The sequence below is a fragment of the Eupeodes corollae genome, chromosome 2 (genome assembly GCF_945859685.1).
Source record: "Eupeodes corollae chromosome 2, idEupCoro1.1, whole genome shotgun sequence".
Taxonomy (NCBI): domain Eukaryota; kingdom Metazoa; phylum Arthropoda; class Insecta; order Diptera; family Syrphidae; genus Eupeodes; species Eupeodes corollae.
The window spans coordinates 88,176,424-88,190,876 of record NC_079148.1 but is presented as its reverse complement, the minus strand read 5'-3'; the positions used below and the strand labels follow the sequence as shown (position 1 = coordinate 88,190,876).

Sequence of the window (14,453 nt, the reverse complement as noted above, 5' to 3'; positions counted from 1 at the left end):
AATGTCAAACCTTTCAATTATCGATCCACATTTAGGGGGTGAAATTTTCACCCCATATACAAAAGAAGCGTATAAAAATCCACAAATGCCGTCCATCTTTGAAAAATTCTCAACCTCATCAAACATTTTACATCACACTAACTCAATTTGCTAGTGTGTGCAGCGTATACAGATAGGTTGTTTACAATCACCTACACTAGATGTGTGCGTGTTGGATGAACACTAGTACAATGTTCCAATGCATTTTATCCCGAAGGCAAGTGTGGCGTATTTGAAGTCGTGCTTAAAGAAAATCTTTAAAATGTCGAATTTCCCCAAAACCGCGGTTAATAATCGTCAATTAACTAAATAGAAATGTGTAATGTTGTTGTTAGAAGTGTTATTCAGTGAAATTCATCAAAAATCACACGCAGGTGCGTACGCAGTCGTGACAGAAAATCCCAACTGGGCTTGCTCTCAAAAAAATATAATTATTTTTGTTCTGTGTAAAATAAGTTTCAAACCAAACCAACGCTAAATGCTAATTTGCAATTTCCATCCAATCAGTTAATGCTTTTCCGTCCAAATCCGTCCTCTCAAAACCTTTTCAGATGTGACCAATGTATTTTCCATTATTAGATAACAACTCGAGCTCCCAATCCCAATTGCATTTAATTGCTTTCATCATGAAAAAATTGCTGCTTCCAATTGGAGGAGTACTCAATATATCGTCCAATTGTCCAATGGGCATTTGATTCCTGTTAGCTGATGGTTGGAAATTTACTTAATTTAATCTATTTGCCTATAAAATTCTGGATTGTTATCAAAAATTGCATTTATTTATAGTTTTAGTTTTTTGTTTGAGGATTGGGGCATAAAGTAAGGAATCATTTCATCTATCGGCAGCGATGCATGTAGCTTGCCTTGAATGCTTGCAAGAGCTTATTGCTCGTAATTAAAATTAATTTTTGTTCGCTTGAATTTAAGCTATTTTTGAATTTTGTTGATGTTTACTTTAATATTTTTACATAGGTACCTGTCTATAAATAGTTTAAAACGCAGTTTTAGATAAATTTATATTTGTACATGAATTCCCATTACCATGGGTCTAATTTTTTACCATTAAACAAGAGGGGGTAATAATAATAGTGAATACTGAATAGCTAAAATGTTCCTAAAGCGCCATCTGTTCGTGATTGTTATGACTTATTGATTGGGTTTGAGTATTGAATTATGTTGCTGGAATGGTGGAGTGGTAGCGGGAGAATGAACAACTGCTGTACCTGCAAGTTTTAAATAATAACTTATGCATTAGATTTTCGTTATTCATTCTTTTGTTTGATGATGGCCCAATGATTGAGAAATTATCAGTCTTGTGAAATTGTACTTTTTGATTCCTAAATAGGGTTGAATTCAAGAATTTGTTGACAACATTATTCCCTGAGGCTGGGGTTAAATAAAGGTTGAAATCGTTGAAACGTTTAGAATGGTGTTTTTGAGAAGCGACATATCAGTTCGTGATGTCTTAATTTATCTTACCTTATTTTGAAAAATTTAATAAGCTTGGAATTATGAAGAGTTTTAAAATAATTATTTTGTATACTTTTTTAAAAATTCTTACTTAAACCCATAAAGAAATGTATCATTAAAAGAATGTTTGCGATATACATAGGTATATATGTATATAAAGTCCAACGTTCAGCTTGCCTATGTATAAGCGGATCGCTCCCCATGACGCCATCTGTGGCACTGGACACTTACTCTACGTAATACCTCTTGAAATATTTAGCAAACAAACAGCTGTAAGCTCTTCTATTCATCTCAAAGTCACGCAGTGGATTAGCAACAACATTAGTCACTCCGTAATTCTTAGGTACTAAGAATCAATTCCAAAGCACACAGACTACACCATCCCCCAACTGCAATTCGACAGGTACTTCCAGATTTCTTTACCTTCCAGATATTTCTGGGAGAATAGGGCATTCCTGGTAGACGAGTCAATGCATTTGTATAGAGATGGTTCAAAAACAAAAGAAGGGGTTGGTTCCGCCTTCCCAATCATTGTAGAGTGTTCCAGGCGAAACTTTTGGCGAGAAAAGAAGTCTTGTCCTGGTTTAAAGAAAACGTAATATCAACATCTCATATCCGTATTTTCTCAGATAGTTAGGCCGCTATAAAATCTATGGACTCTGTCTCTACAAACTCTATAACGGTCCATAACTGTCGATTATCTTTAATGGAGATGGAACAACAGTTTAATATTTACCTTTATTGCGTGCCATGTCATAGAGACATTCCAGGTAACAGTAAGGCAGATGAACTCACCAAGAACGGTACAGTACAGCTCATTATACCACGTTTGGCAAATGCTGGCATACCAATCGCTACTTGTAAACTGTTGCTAATGCAAGACGCTATGAAGAAGGCAAACACTAGGTGGAACAACATCACCACGTCTTGCTAATGCAAGACGCTATGAAGAAGGCAAACACTAGGTGGAACAACATCACCACGTATCAGGTCACGTAAAACATCTGGCAAACACTAGATTTATAAGGATCAAGGTGTGATCGGTGTCATATCCGTCTAATAGTAGAGCACTTAGGAGAATTCTTCTTTAACGATCTAAAACATATCAGCATAATCAGCCTGTCACGTTGCGTTAGGTATTAAAACTGTTTACATTGAGCTTAGAAGGAAGCCTCAAGATTCATGTGGTATCACAATGGGCCATTAAACTGACCTAACTGTGTTTCAATCATGGACAGCCACTCTAACCTAACCTAACCTATATCTTATATCCATAGGTTGCCAAGGCAGGTATAAAACTTCGCTATTGGATATGGATTTGAATGAAATTTGCAAGCTTAGATCGTTCTTTGTAGTCCATGATATAATCCATAATAAATGTCCTGAGTTTGAATGAATATCTTGTTTTGTTTAATCACCTAAATGCATTGAGTTCATGTTACTACGTTTTACACATATTTTATCAATGCAATTGGTTTCAGTACCCGTGGCATGATAGTTAGTGCGTTTAACTGTCATGCCAGAGGTCTTGGGTTCGATCCCTACCTATGCCATCTAAAGTCTTTTCACGGGTACTGTCTCTTGCGAGGAATTGACAAATTCTCCAAGAGTAATTCTTGTCATGAAAAAGTGCTTTCTCAAATTAGCCGTTCGGATTCGGCATATAAACTGTAGGTCCCCTCCATTCCTGACAACATTACTCGCACACAGGGATAGTTGAGAGTTGTAAGTCATTAGGCCCTAGTTCTCAACGGACTGTTGCGCCACTAATTAAATACTTGTCGGAATCAACGTACATTTCAAGCATATTTGTAGCCATTTTTGTTATAATTACTATTTAATTAATTGTAGTTGAACTTTGTATGTATACTGTTGTGGTAAGCTTATTAGAAACACATTATATGAACGTAGTGCCAAGAAATGCAAACGCAAGCTTTTGATCGAACCACTTTCATGCTGACCACGTATTTCAAATGCCGAATATATCGCTTACCATCTTGCCGCATCCGATTTGTGTAAAGTGTTCAGCGCCCAAAGATAACAGCTTTCAATTTGAAAGAGGTTTTACCAGTTGCCAAGAAATTAGCTGATTCGATCAAAAGTTTGCGTTTGTTTTTCCTGGGACTACGTTTATTGAGTGGCTTCAAATAAATTAGACGCTGGCAGCTGTAAAATACCTAGGCATTCTAAATAAACGGGTACTAGGCCGATCAAAAATTTTGATTCATATGGAAGTTCGAGCAACTTAAAGATCCTAATCATACCTCTTTTATCACACAAACAAATTAAGAGGCGGATAAGTCACAATTTTTGAATTGATATCGGCAAGTACGGACCTTAAATCAATTGAACTTCTTTGATCGGAATTTAAATAAACTGTTGTATTACAAAAAAAAAAACACCGACTTTGATGTTCTTAATTCGAACATTGTAGCCACTTGGAAGACTTTACTCCTAATTTACTCCAGGCAAGTTCATGAATCAGAGTTCTTAAGGTCCTCAATGTTTCTAAAGGTCTTTGACGTCCCAGTTCATCGATTGCATTAAGGTCAGGTGACTTTTTTTGTGCTTTTAGCACCTTATAACCACAATTCTGTTGCTGTTGTTTAAAAATATTGATGTTAGCCATTTAATACATTTTATGCTCCATGAACACATTCCTTCATTTCATACATTCTTCCATCTGAACCTTTAAGGAAAAATTCGATTTCGTCCGTGAACAAAACTTAATTTATAATATTGTCTTATGTCTAACGTTTAACTATCAATACAGAAATAAAGAAAGGCCATTTAGGTCACTACTTCGATGGTGATGCTTTCGGTTCGTCGCTGACTTCTTTACTTGTGGTCACTTTCGAAACCATCTTTAGAGATTCCGAAGGTAATCATACGTCTCCAGCTTCTTTCTTTTTTACTTTTCTGTGTAAAATGGAAGGGCTCCGATACACAATTTTTGCTATTTGGCGTATTTATTTACAGTCCTATATATGCAACAAAACCAGTTTACAGATTCCCAAAGACGTTAGCTTTCCTTTTGGTGTCATAACTACTTTAAATGTAATTAAAAGTCTTCCGTAATACAACTTAAATGGTCAGGTTGAGACAACATAAGGTACTTCATAAACGTCTACTTCAAGTTCATAGTATACAAACTACCACAAACATTAAGGACTACAAAACACTATAGGCCACGCTACAAGTTCACCATGAGTTGGATTTTGTATTGTAAAAAAATATTACTTGTTTTTTTTTTCAAAATCGGCAAGACACCCTTTTATAGAAAACATTAAATGGAGTTGTGCAGACAATTAATAAATCATAGAGTGATAAAGTTAAGCTTTCAGTTGAAAGAAAAAAAAACATGATCAACTGTTATTTAGACAAAAAAAGATATAAATATTGATAGTTAGGGAGATTTTTCGTGACTTACTTTCTAGTCAAATTTCCATTAAAGTTGCCTTAATCGGAAAGTCATTTTTTGTCAGCTGGCCAATTGGATACCAGAAATTTGCTTAATTTCAGGTCCCTCATGTCGTTTGAGCCTGCCCAATAATAACATTAACATTTGACATTAACAGAACTACTAAAGTTTAAATACAGCTAGTGTCCGATTATCTGTGAGAGGAGAAATTGTTTTTTTTTTTTTTTTTTTAATTTATTTGCTAATTATTAATTTGAAATGCAGTTTTCAATTTAAACTTAATTTAAACTTAAATATGTTATTAAATGATGATTATTTTCTACTAATTCTGTGCATTTTATTTGCATTACAAAAATGTACATTCTCTTTGTCCGATTAGTCGTGGGAGTACATACGTATTAAATTTGTTATTTGTTGAAATTTGTAAGTTTAATTTCGATATACTTTGAAAGGAAAGTCAGTAATTATTTTAATGACAAACAAAATAAAACTATTTTGCTGTTTTAAATTATTAAAATGTTATGTTTTTTGTATTTTATTTGTCAATTTTCTTTTATTTAATATTTTATGTTAGATAAACAAGAGGAAAAACAACAACAAATAATAAATATTAAAAAAAAAACTAAACAAATCATCAAATGCATGGCACAAAATTAAGTGTACACTTGGAGTTCACAGCATACAAAAATATTAATGAGTGGTCAAATTAAAATTATAATATTTTGTAGGGCCACCTTTAGCCATAATCACAGCTTATAGTTGCCGCGGTATTGATTCAACAATTTGTTAGTAAAAGACGGGGGTATACATATTTTCGCAAGATACCGTGATCTTCGCCTTCAATTGACTTTTGTTGTTGGGTTGCAAGTCTGCAACCTTCACTTTATTTTTTCCCACAATTTTTCGATGGGACTGAGGTCCGGTGACTGAGGTGGGGTCTTGAGATGGTTTCTGGCATTATACAGAAACCATTCCTTCACAACAAATGATGTGTGTTTTAAATGGTTACCTTGTTAGAAGTGAATGGATGCTGATAAATTCAGTTTTTCTGCAGACTGTCAAATATTTCTTTTAAGAAGTTCCAAAAATTTCCACTTGTCCATGTTTGTGTCAATAAATTCAAAGTTCCCAGTCCCATTTGCAACCATTGACCCCCATAAAATAATATTTCGTCCCACTTAACAGTGGCAAGCAAATTTTTTGTTTTCGAACTGAGTATTGGCTTTCTCCAAACAATTTGGTTTCCGTCAGAGCCAAATAATTTAATTTTGGTCTCGTCCGAGAACAAAACATCGTTTCAAAAGCTTTAGGATTTGTTGAGGTGCTTTTTAGCAAACTCAACAAGTTTTCGCTTCTTAATTTTGGAAATAAAAGGTTTTTTTCGCAACTCTTCAAAAGATCGCGAAGAATAGTTTCGGTTGAAACTGGTCTTTCAATAAGTGTCGCCATTTCGGCGACCAAGTTTGGTACTCTCGTTTTGGGATTTACTTTGAATTTTTTTAAAAATTACTCGTTGTTCTTGCTGAGAACAAAGATTAAAGATAAAGATAAAGTAAAGATTTATTGTTTAAATGTAGTTTTAAAATGTATTTTCTTGTAGCAATGTTGGTTTCTTTTCTTTTTTCTGCCATTTCCACAAAAAATGAGGAAATGAACATTGAAGCGAAAATGATTTCTGTGACGAACATTTGTTTCAAATTCATTTAAAAAAATAACGAATAAATATAGCATTACATTTTTTGAAAACTTGATTTAAGAAGCCATAAATACAAAGCATACGCTTAATTTATTGCGCTGAAATGTTGAGATAATGAAGTTTTGGTTTAAATATTACGTTTTGTTTATTGTTTAAGTAATGTTTTTTTTATGTATTGGTAAGAAAAAAATAGAAATTAAAAATAATTTTCCAAAAACATTGCATCTTTTATATAAAAAGTAACTATTTGTTACTAACTTTTAATTTAGTGTACGCTCAATTTTGGGAGCAACTGTATGTCATAAAAACGCAATCCGCCTTAAATTCCACAGTTAAATATTGCAATGATATTGATATGAGTTAAGGTAGTTTTTTGTAAGCGATAAAAATTATTGGTGTTTTTAAGACTAAGTTAAAACTAAAAAACCTTTGTCTTCTAGAAATAATTTTAGTACCTTGCATAGTTTTTGGAAATGCTAATTTGTTATGACTTCACGAGTCATTATTTGACTCTATATGAAGATTTGAGATTATCTTGTATTCAATACTATTATAGTTGTGAAAAATAAGTACCCGTGGATCATGCCACAAGTCATTGTCATTGCGAGGAATCGACAATTCCTCCAAGATTGTTTTCATGAAAAGTGCTTTTCCAAGTTAGCCCTTCGAATTCGGCTTAGAACTGTAAGTCCCCTCCATTGCTGACAACATTACTCACACACAAGAATAGTTGAGAGTTGTAAGTAACTAGAACCTAGTTCTGAACGGAATGAAGCGCCAACTAATTTTTTTAAAAAATGCGCTGTAGAGTTAAATTTTAGTGCTGATTTGACATTCAACATTATTTTTAGATTTTTTAATATCATAAACACTACATATGATACAATTGTGTCGACAACGGATTCGTCACGAGAACAAAAATTACTTTTAATCCGTTATGCCTTTTTCTGTTGAAAACCGTTCAGCACAAATGGTTCAGCTTTTCTTTAAGATTTATTGGAGACACAGAAATCTTACAACTTATGAAGTTCTTTGTATCATTTTAGGAAATAAATATATAAAGGAATACAGATTTGGACAACCATCACGAATTTAATCGAAAAAAGCTACTTCATAAATTAAGATAGCCTCAAAAGCCTAATTTATTTGTTTCTTTAATTTTAAAACGTTTAAATATCCCAAAAACCTTACGTAAAAGAGTAATTTTATAGTCGGATTTAAATTAAAGCTATCAAAACTAGAATCGAAGGAGCAGATTAGAAAAAATGCGCTGCAGATTCAGGTTTGCGCTACATAGCTGAATAGCGTATTTCCAAATATGATTATAATATCAGAGCTCTCACTAAAAAAAATTTCTTGCAGCTATATGTTAAATGTCTTTTCAGGTTGCTTTCAACAATCATCATTCAAATCATTTTTACCCCTTAATAACTTTCTCTTTGAACGACAGAATCAGAGTTGGTTGCAGAATATTAGAGTCGAAAGTGTAAATGACCTCATAACTTCCCCCTCATTGATTTTTCAATGTAAGTTTCCACCTTCCTTGGCTTCACTTCTTGTCACATTTTTACAATGTGCACTTCTTTTTAGGGTTGTTCTCGACATCCGTTGTAAAAACCAAAAAACCGGATGAATAAGTAGGTAGTTATAGAGGGTGAAGTGCATTGTACATGCGTAACCGCTTCAAGAGGGATGATAACAACCACCCCAACGTCATGTATGTATGTAATTTGATTGTTCTTTCTTGGGGTTGAAATTTCGATTCTACCAAAGTCATGTAGTAGGTTTCAGTGCGTCTGCGCGACGGTGTGTTAGTTATTTTTTGAGAAAAGTTTTTTTTTGTTTAAAATAAATTTGTTGTTTTAATTAAATTATTAAATATTTCGTCTAAATTAACCTAAATACATTTTTTGAAATACATTTAAATACTATAAAGATTATATGAGGAAAAACAAAGCTTTTGGCTCAAAAGAAAAGTATACCATATGTCTGCGCAAGCGTGAAACAAGTCCTAACAAATCGAATAATGTTTAATAAATCGTGAAAATTAATATAAAAAATAATTTTATAGATAAAAGTTATTTAACAACATTCTAGCAATATGACTTATTTGACTAAATGTTAATATCATCAAATTCGAAAATCTATGTGAGATGTGTTACAAGGTACATAAAGTTTAATAAATAAGCTTTGGTTTATTACTCTGCGACTTTAAACAAGTGGTGCGCAGCTAATTTAATAAAATTATTAAAAGAAAAATAAATTCAATTTGCTGGCTCGTATTTTTTTATTTTATTGAGCCAATCTCATAAACTACAACTCCGAATTCAAATTGATATTTTAAAACTTAATTTTCGGGAAGTTCAAAGAACAAAATACATACATTTGCGTTGTCGTGCCATAGTTCTGTAACGAGTATAAAACACCAAAAGATAACAATTATATAATATTTTCTAATAATTGTTTTATTCTTTTATTTGGTCATAATATAAGTTTAATTTAAAAAAAATAGTTTCACACAATATAATCGGCTTCAACTTTAATGCCAGGGGAGTCATTCCGTAATTTTCAAAACGATTATCATTAACGATATCATCAATATTTTGCTTCACGTAACTTTGTCACTTTCGTCTCGTCTATCGTTTTCGGTATAAGATAACTGAAATGTCAAAATGAACTCAACGAAAGATAATGCTTATTCGATAACTTGAAAATGTTATTAAACTTGGTTTTTGTTTATGAGAAATTGAGAAAATTTGCAACAAATTGCTTTTTAACGTACTTACCATCTATTTTGTCGTCTTTGTTGTTATTGTTACTGTTTTTTTTTGCAGACGACGATGTTATTTATGTCTGATATTATTGAAATTATAGAGGCTTTTTTTGAAAAACAATGCTTACATATAGGTTGGAAGATGTAGAGTGTCTGATTTATCCCATAATTGTCTCCATAACTATTTTAATTTTGTTTTTTTTCTGAAACTTAATTACGCTGAAACATTTTAATTTCAATTTGCTTAGTTATTATTTGGAAATCAATAACAGACGATACCTATCTAGATATCGTGCAAACGCTATCACTTTGACGATTACCGTCTTACGTGAAGTGGAACTATCGTCAAAACGCTATTTTTTGACGATAATCGTTTTACGGAATGACTCCCCAGATCTTAAACGTTGTGGCTATTGAACTATAGTAGCAAGATCTGTACCCATTGATATTTTGACATTGCTTCCGTTAACATCTTAAAAGTTAAAAAATTCCCGTTAAAAGTCTTTCATTCATGATCTTCAATTCTGACCACAAAAAATAATCTTAAGCATTAAATTATGGATCCCCGAAAACCAATCTTAAACTTATTTCTCTCACCAGGATCTTGTAGAAGAATTCATCTATCTCCATTGAAAACGGTATTTATTAAACAATTTACCAAACCCTTTACGAATTCTCTATAGTACAACTTGTCAACCGTTTTCACATTTGTTCCCAAAACATGCATTTTGTGACACTTTGGAACTTCAATCAAACCATTACATGATGGTTTTGTTGGCTTAATTTGATCCTTAGAACGATAGTTTCAGTTTGATACGATAATTTCGCATAAATTGTATCGTTTTCTTTGTTTTAAACTTCTTTAACGTTAATAATCTTTTTATTCGAAAACAAGAACTTTGTTATGTTCCTTTCCCGCGTGCCACAATAAAAGCCTTTTTTAAAGATAACTTTTTGGAATCGATGTGTTAACAAATGATCTGTAGAGCGTTGATAGCTGTTGTCTAATCAACATGAAATTGATCTGGTAAATATATCCAATTCTGGTCATGCTATCTTTCTCTCCGAAGGGGTATTAGTGGCATTACTTATGGTACTGCTTTCTTAAGCGTGGAAATGTGGGCAACACACGGACAACTCCTTTTTGGGCTGGTCATCTAATCTTGCAGATATGGGAAACTGAAAGAGGACCCGATTCCCGAATAATATTGGTGTTTCAGTGGTTTTTAAAACGAGCAAATTTCCCCAGAACTCATTCCTTACCCATGATAGGCAATTATTGAGATTCTATTTTCTTAGAGCCTCACTCCATAGTAACATTAGCGAAACTGATCCTAAATACACATTTATTCTTTACATACTTATGTAAATATTGAGACAAATACAAGACCATTTTATATTAAATAAATGTTTTGAGCAACAAGATCTTGAAGTTTTGTAACAAAATGTATGGCATTTTTTTATTTGTTTTTTTTTTTTTTTTTTGAGCGAGTGTCACGAATACATGTTAAGCTTTTACAAAACATGAGAGGCTGATTATTTTAATATGATTGAAATCGTTTAGATCTTTTAAGAAGAATTCTTCTAGGTTATTCTTGCATTTTTGAGCCAATGCAGGGCATGTACAGAGGAGGTGAAGAACTGTTTCCTTCTCTTCTAAATTCATACAGCATCTACAAAAGAAATATGAGAATACGCCTAGCCGCGTGGCGTGCTTTCCTGTTAGACAGTGCCCGGATATTACACCGATGGCACCTTGATCGCTTTAAATCTAGTGTAGATGTTTTTTGTAACCTGACACGTAGTGATGTTATTCCACCTGATGTTTACCTTTTTCATAGCTTCTTGTATTAGCAAAAGTTTACATGAAGCGATGGTATGCCATCATTACTGTACCTTTTCTGGCGAGTTCATCTGCCCTACAATTTAATGAATGTCCCTATTGCGTGGCCCGGCACCAGGCAAAGATGAATATTAAACTGTTGTGCCATCTTCATTAAAGATGATCTACAGTTATGATCTACAATTCTTGAGTTTGTAGAGATAGAATCCAGAGATTTGACTATATGAGAAAACACAGACATCAGATGTTAATATCACGTTTTCTTTAAGCCAAACAGTTTGCCTGGAGCACGCTACAATGATTGGGAAGACGGAATGAAAACTAAATTTGGAAGAACTTTAAATTTTAAATCTTTTGCTCAAATCTAACTTTTATTATGAATTTTTGCTCTTCTCAGTTTCTTGAGAAAGTAAAATCAATTATCCTTAGAATATGTGAAGGTACCTAGCAGAACAGACACATTGTATGCACCGAGGATGTAGCTTCATTAATGACATCGGCTCTCAGTTTTTCATCTAAATTTGAAATAATTCCGGAGGTCATCATCGCAGTATTTACCAACTTTTCGAAAGTCCGTTTTACAGGAGGCAGCATGGTCTTCTAGCTACTTATACCACAGATTTTTCTTCTCAATTGTTTTTAATGCCACAATTTTTGGGAGTCTTTCATCGGACATATTAAACACTTTTTTGATATAATCAACATGACATGACATCAATTGAGATAATATAGTTTGGGGTGTTTTTCGGTAAACGAAAGCATCTCTCAATGAAGAACCTCTAAAGTTTTTCGACCGTTTCAAACTTCTCCCTTCCCCATATCAATGCAGAATAGATCATAATAAATTTCGCCACTGAAACAAAGGCCTTATATTTAACACTATGTGATATTGACTGGTTTGAGAAGCATTTCTTCCATGTTGCGGATATTTCACTTTTAGATTTAATTAGCTTTTCTCTAAGGTGTGTTTCCATATTAAAATTGCTGGTAATGATAAATCCTAGATATTTGTAGGCTTTAACAATCTCGATTGCTTCTCTATCATAGAGCCATTTCTATTCCTGGCTGTTCTACCAGAACCATTCCAGAACCAAACCTTCAATATTTATAAAATTTGCATTATTAAATAACTTACCTCATTATCTTTTTTTAAACTATTAACTTTTAATTTTACAGACTGCTGAAGATCGTTAGCCAGTAATATAACATACCTAACTCGACACAATTCAAAATTACGCAATATAAGACCAAAAAACTCAATCGAGGCAATATATATATACCAAAGAATAAGTGGATTTCCACTCTGTTATTACAATTATAATATTTAGAATTTAAGAATAAACTAATATAAGAAAATAATAAAAATGAATGTCACCACCGTCTCCACGGGCACCACGACCCATTCCTCCTCAACAATGAATAATACAACGTACAAAATTGAAATGATCGACGACGAACAATTAAGTATTGCATCGGATGATGACGACGATGATGTAATAAGCAGCGACGGTGTAAGCGTTTACGATGATTCCGACATGGTGCATATGAGCATACAAGATGAGGTAGCAACACAATTAGCAGCCGCTGGACCGGTGGGTGTAGCTGCTGCCGCCGCAATAGCATCATCGAAAAAACGCAAACGGCCACATTCGTTTGAAACAAATCCGTCAGTTAGAAAACGCCAACAGAATCGTTTGTTACGTAAATTGCGTGGTATTATTTATGAGTTTACCGGTCGTGTTGGAAAACAAGCTGTAGTACTTGTAGCAACACCAGGCAAACCAAATACTAGCTATAAAGTGTTTGGTGCCAAACCGCTTGAAGATGTTGTTAGGAATTTGAAAAATATTGTAATGGAAGAATTGGAAACAGCACTTGCACAACAAGCTCCTCCACCACCCACAGAAGATCCTACACTTTTTGAGCTTCCACCTCTTATTATCGACGGTATACCGACTCCGGTTGAAAAAATGACTCAAGCACAACTTAGAGCATTTATTCCTCTAATGCTAAAGTATTCCACTGGAAGGGGCAAACCCGGTTGGGGAAGAGAATCGACACGTCCACCTTGGTGGCCAAAAGAGTTGCCATGGGCAAATGTTAGAATGGATGCACGAACTGAAGAGGAAAAACAAAAGGTAACAAAAAAACTAATTTCTTATAGCTAATAGAAAAAAAAACACATTCTTATCTGTTTTCATTTTATTTATCTTTCAGATAAGTTGGACACATGCTTTACGCAAAATTGTCATTAATTGTTACAAATATCATGGACGGGAAGATCTTTTACCAACATTTGCCGATGAGGATGATAAAGTAACGCAGATTGTGAGACATCATACGAGTGATCAAGGAACTTCAACTGTATCCACAGTGACATCAAATAATAACAACGTGAGTTTTTATTCGGCGAAAATTTATTTTCTTTCACAATTTAGAAATATTTTCAAACTAATAAACTAATTAGAAAATATTTAAAAGTATTTTCCTATTATTAAATAATACAAATATTTAATTATCACGTCTCTCAATTATCAGTTGATAGTTGATAAATATGAATTTTAAGAACCAATTAATAATTGATAAATCCAAATGGTTGTTTACGCAACAAAATATTTTTAATTACCAATAAAAAATTACTTAATTTTAAAATTAATTAACAAAAACAATTACACGCTTTAAGGTTGATTATTAATTTTAATACATTAAGCTGATAACCCCTTTTTTAAACAAATGTAAGCTTACAAACAAATCGTTCAACTTTTTGTTTACAAGGAAAAAGTGGCAAAACTGAGTAATAAAGACACTTTTTAAAGTATTCGTTAAATGAAACAAATTGATGGCAATCGGAATAACATTTGCGGTCCACTGCACTCTTTGAATTCAAAATAAGACTAACGTATCAAGTTAATTTTACAGACGTCATTAATTTAAAACTTGAAACTTTACGTGGCTATCCTTTACTTACTAAAGTACTAACAACATTATCAACTAAAAATAAAAACCAATTACAAAGGTTTCAAGTCCATCACAAGGTGTGTTTTGTATTGTAAAGAAAAAATTCTTTTACACGAAATTTTAAATTAAATCAAATTGTGCACTAAATAACTAAAAAAGTGTTGTATGAAGTTTAGCTTTCAGTTAAATGAAAAAATATAATCAGCTAAAATTTTGACAAAGTAGATTTTAATTCATAGTAAGGGAGATTTTG

At 33.0% G+C, this 14,453-nt stretch overlaps 1 protein-coding gene across 6 annotated transcripts in view; it reads left to right on the top strand.

Moving 5' to 3' along the window:
• The first annotated feature begins 216 nt into the window (after window positions 1-216).
• Window positions 217-14,453, top strand: part of LOC129944229 (DNA-binding protein Ewg) — a 29,375-nt gene continuing 15,138 nt past the window's right edge. The window contains exons 1-3 of one of the 6 annotated variants that reach the window (XM_056053530.1): window positions 217-413; window positions 12,419-13,380; window positions 13,460-13,636. In XM_056053530.1, the coding sequence (XP_055909505.1) occupies window positions 12,607-13,380; window positions 13,460-13,636 (951 nt within the window). In that variant the 5' untranslated portion in view covers window positions 217-413; window positions 12,419-12,606. The remainder of the gene's footprint in view (window positions 414-12,418; window positions 13,381-13,459; window positions 13,637-14,453) is intronic. The other 5 variants (XM_056053529.1, XM_056053531.1, XM_056053533.1 and 2 more) reach the window with 5 other exon arrangements.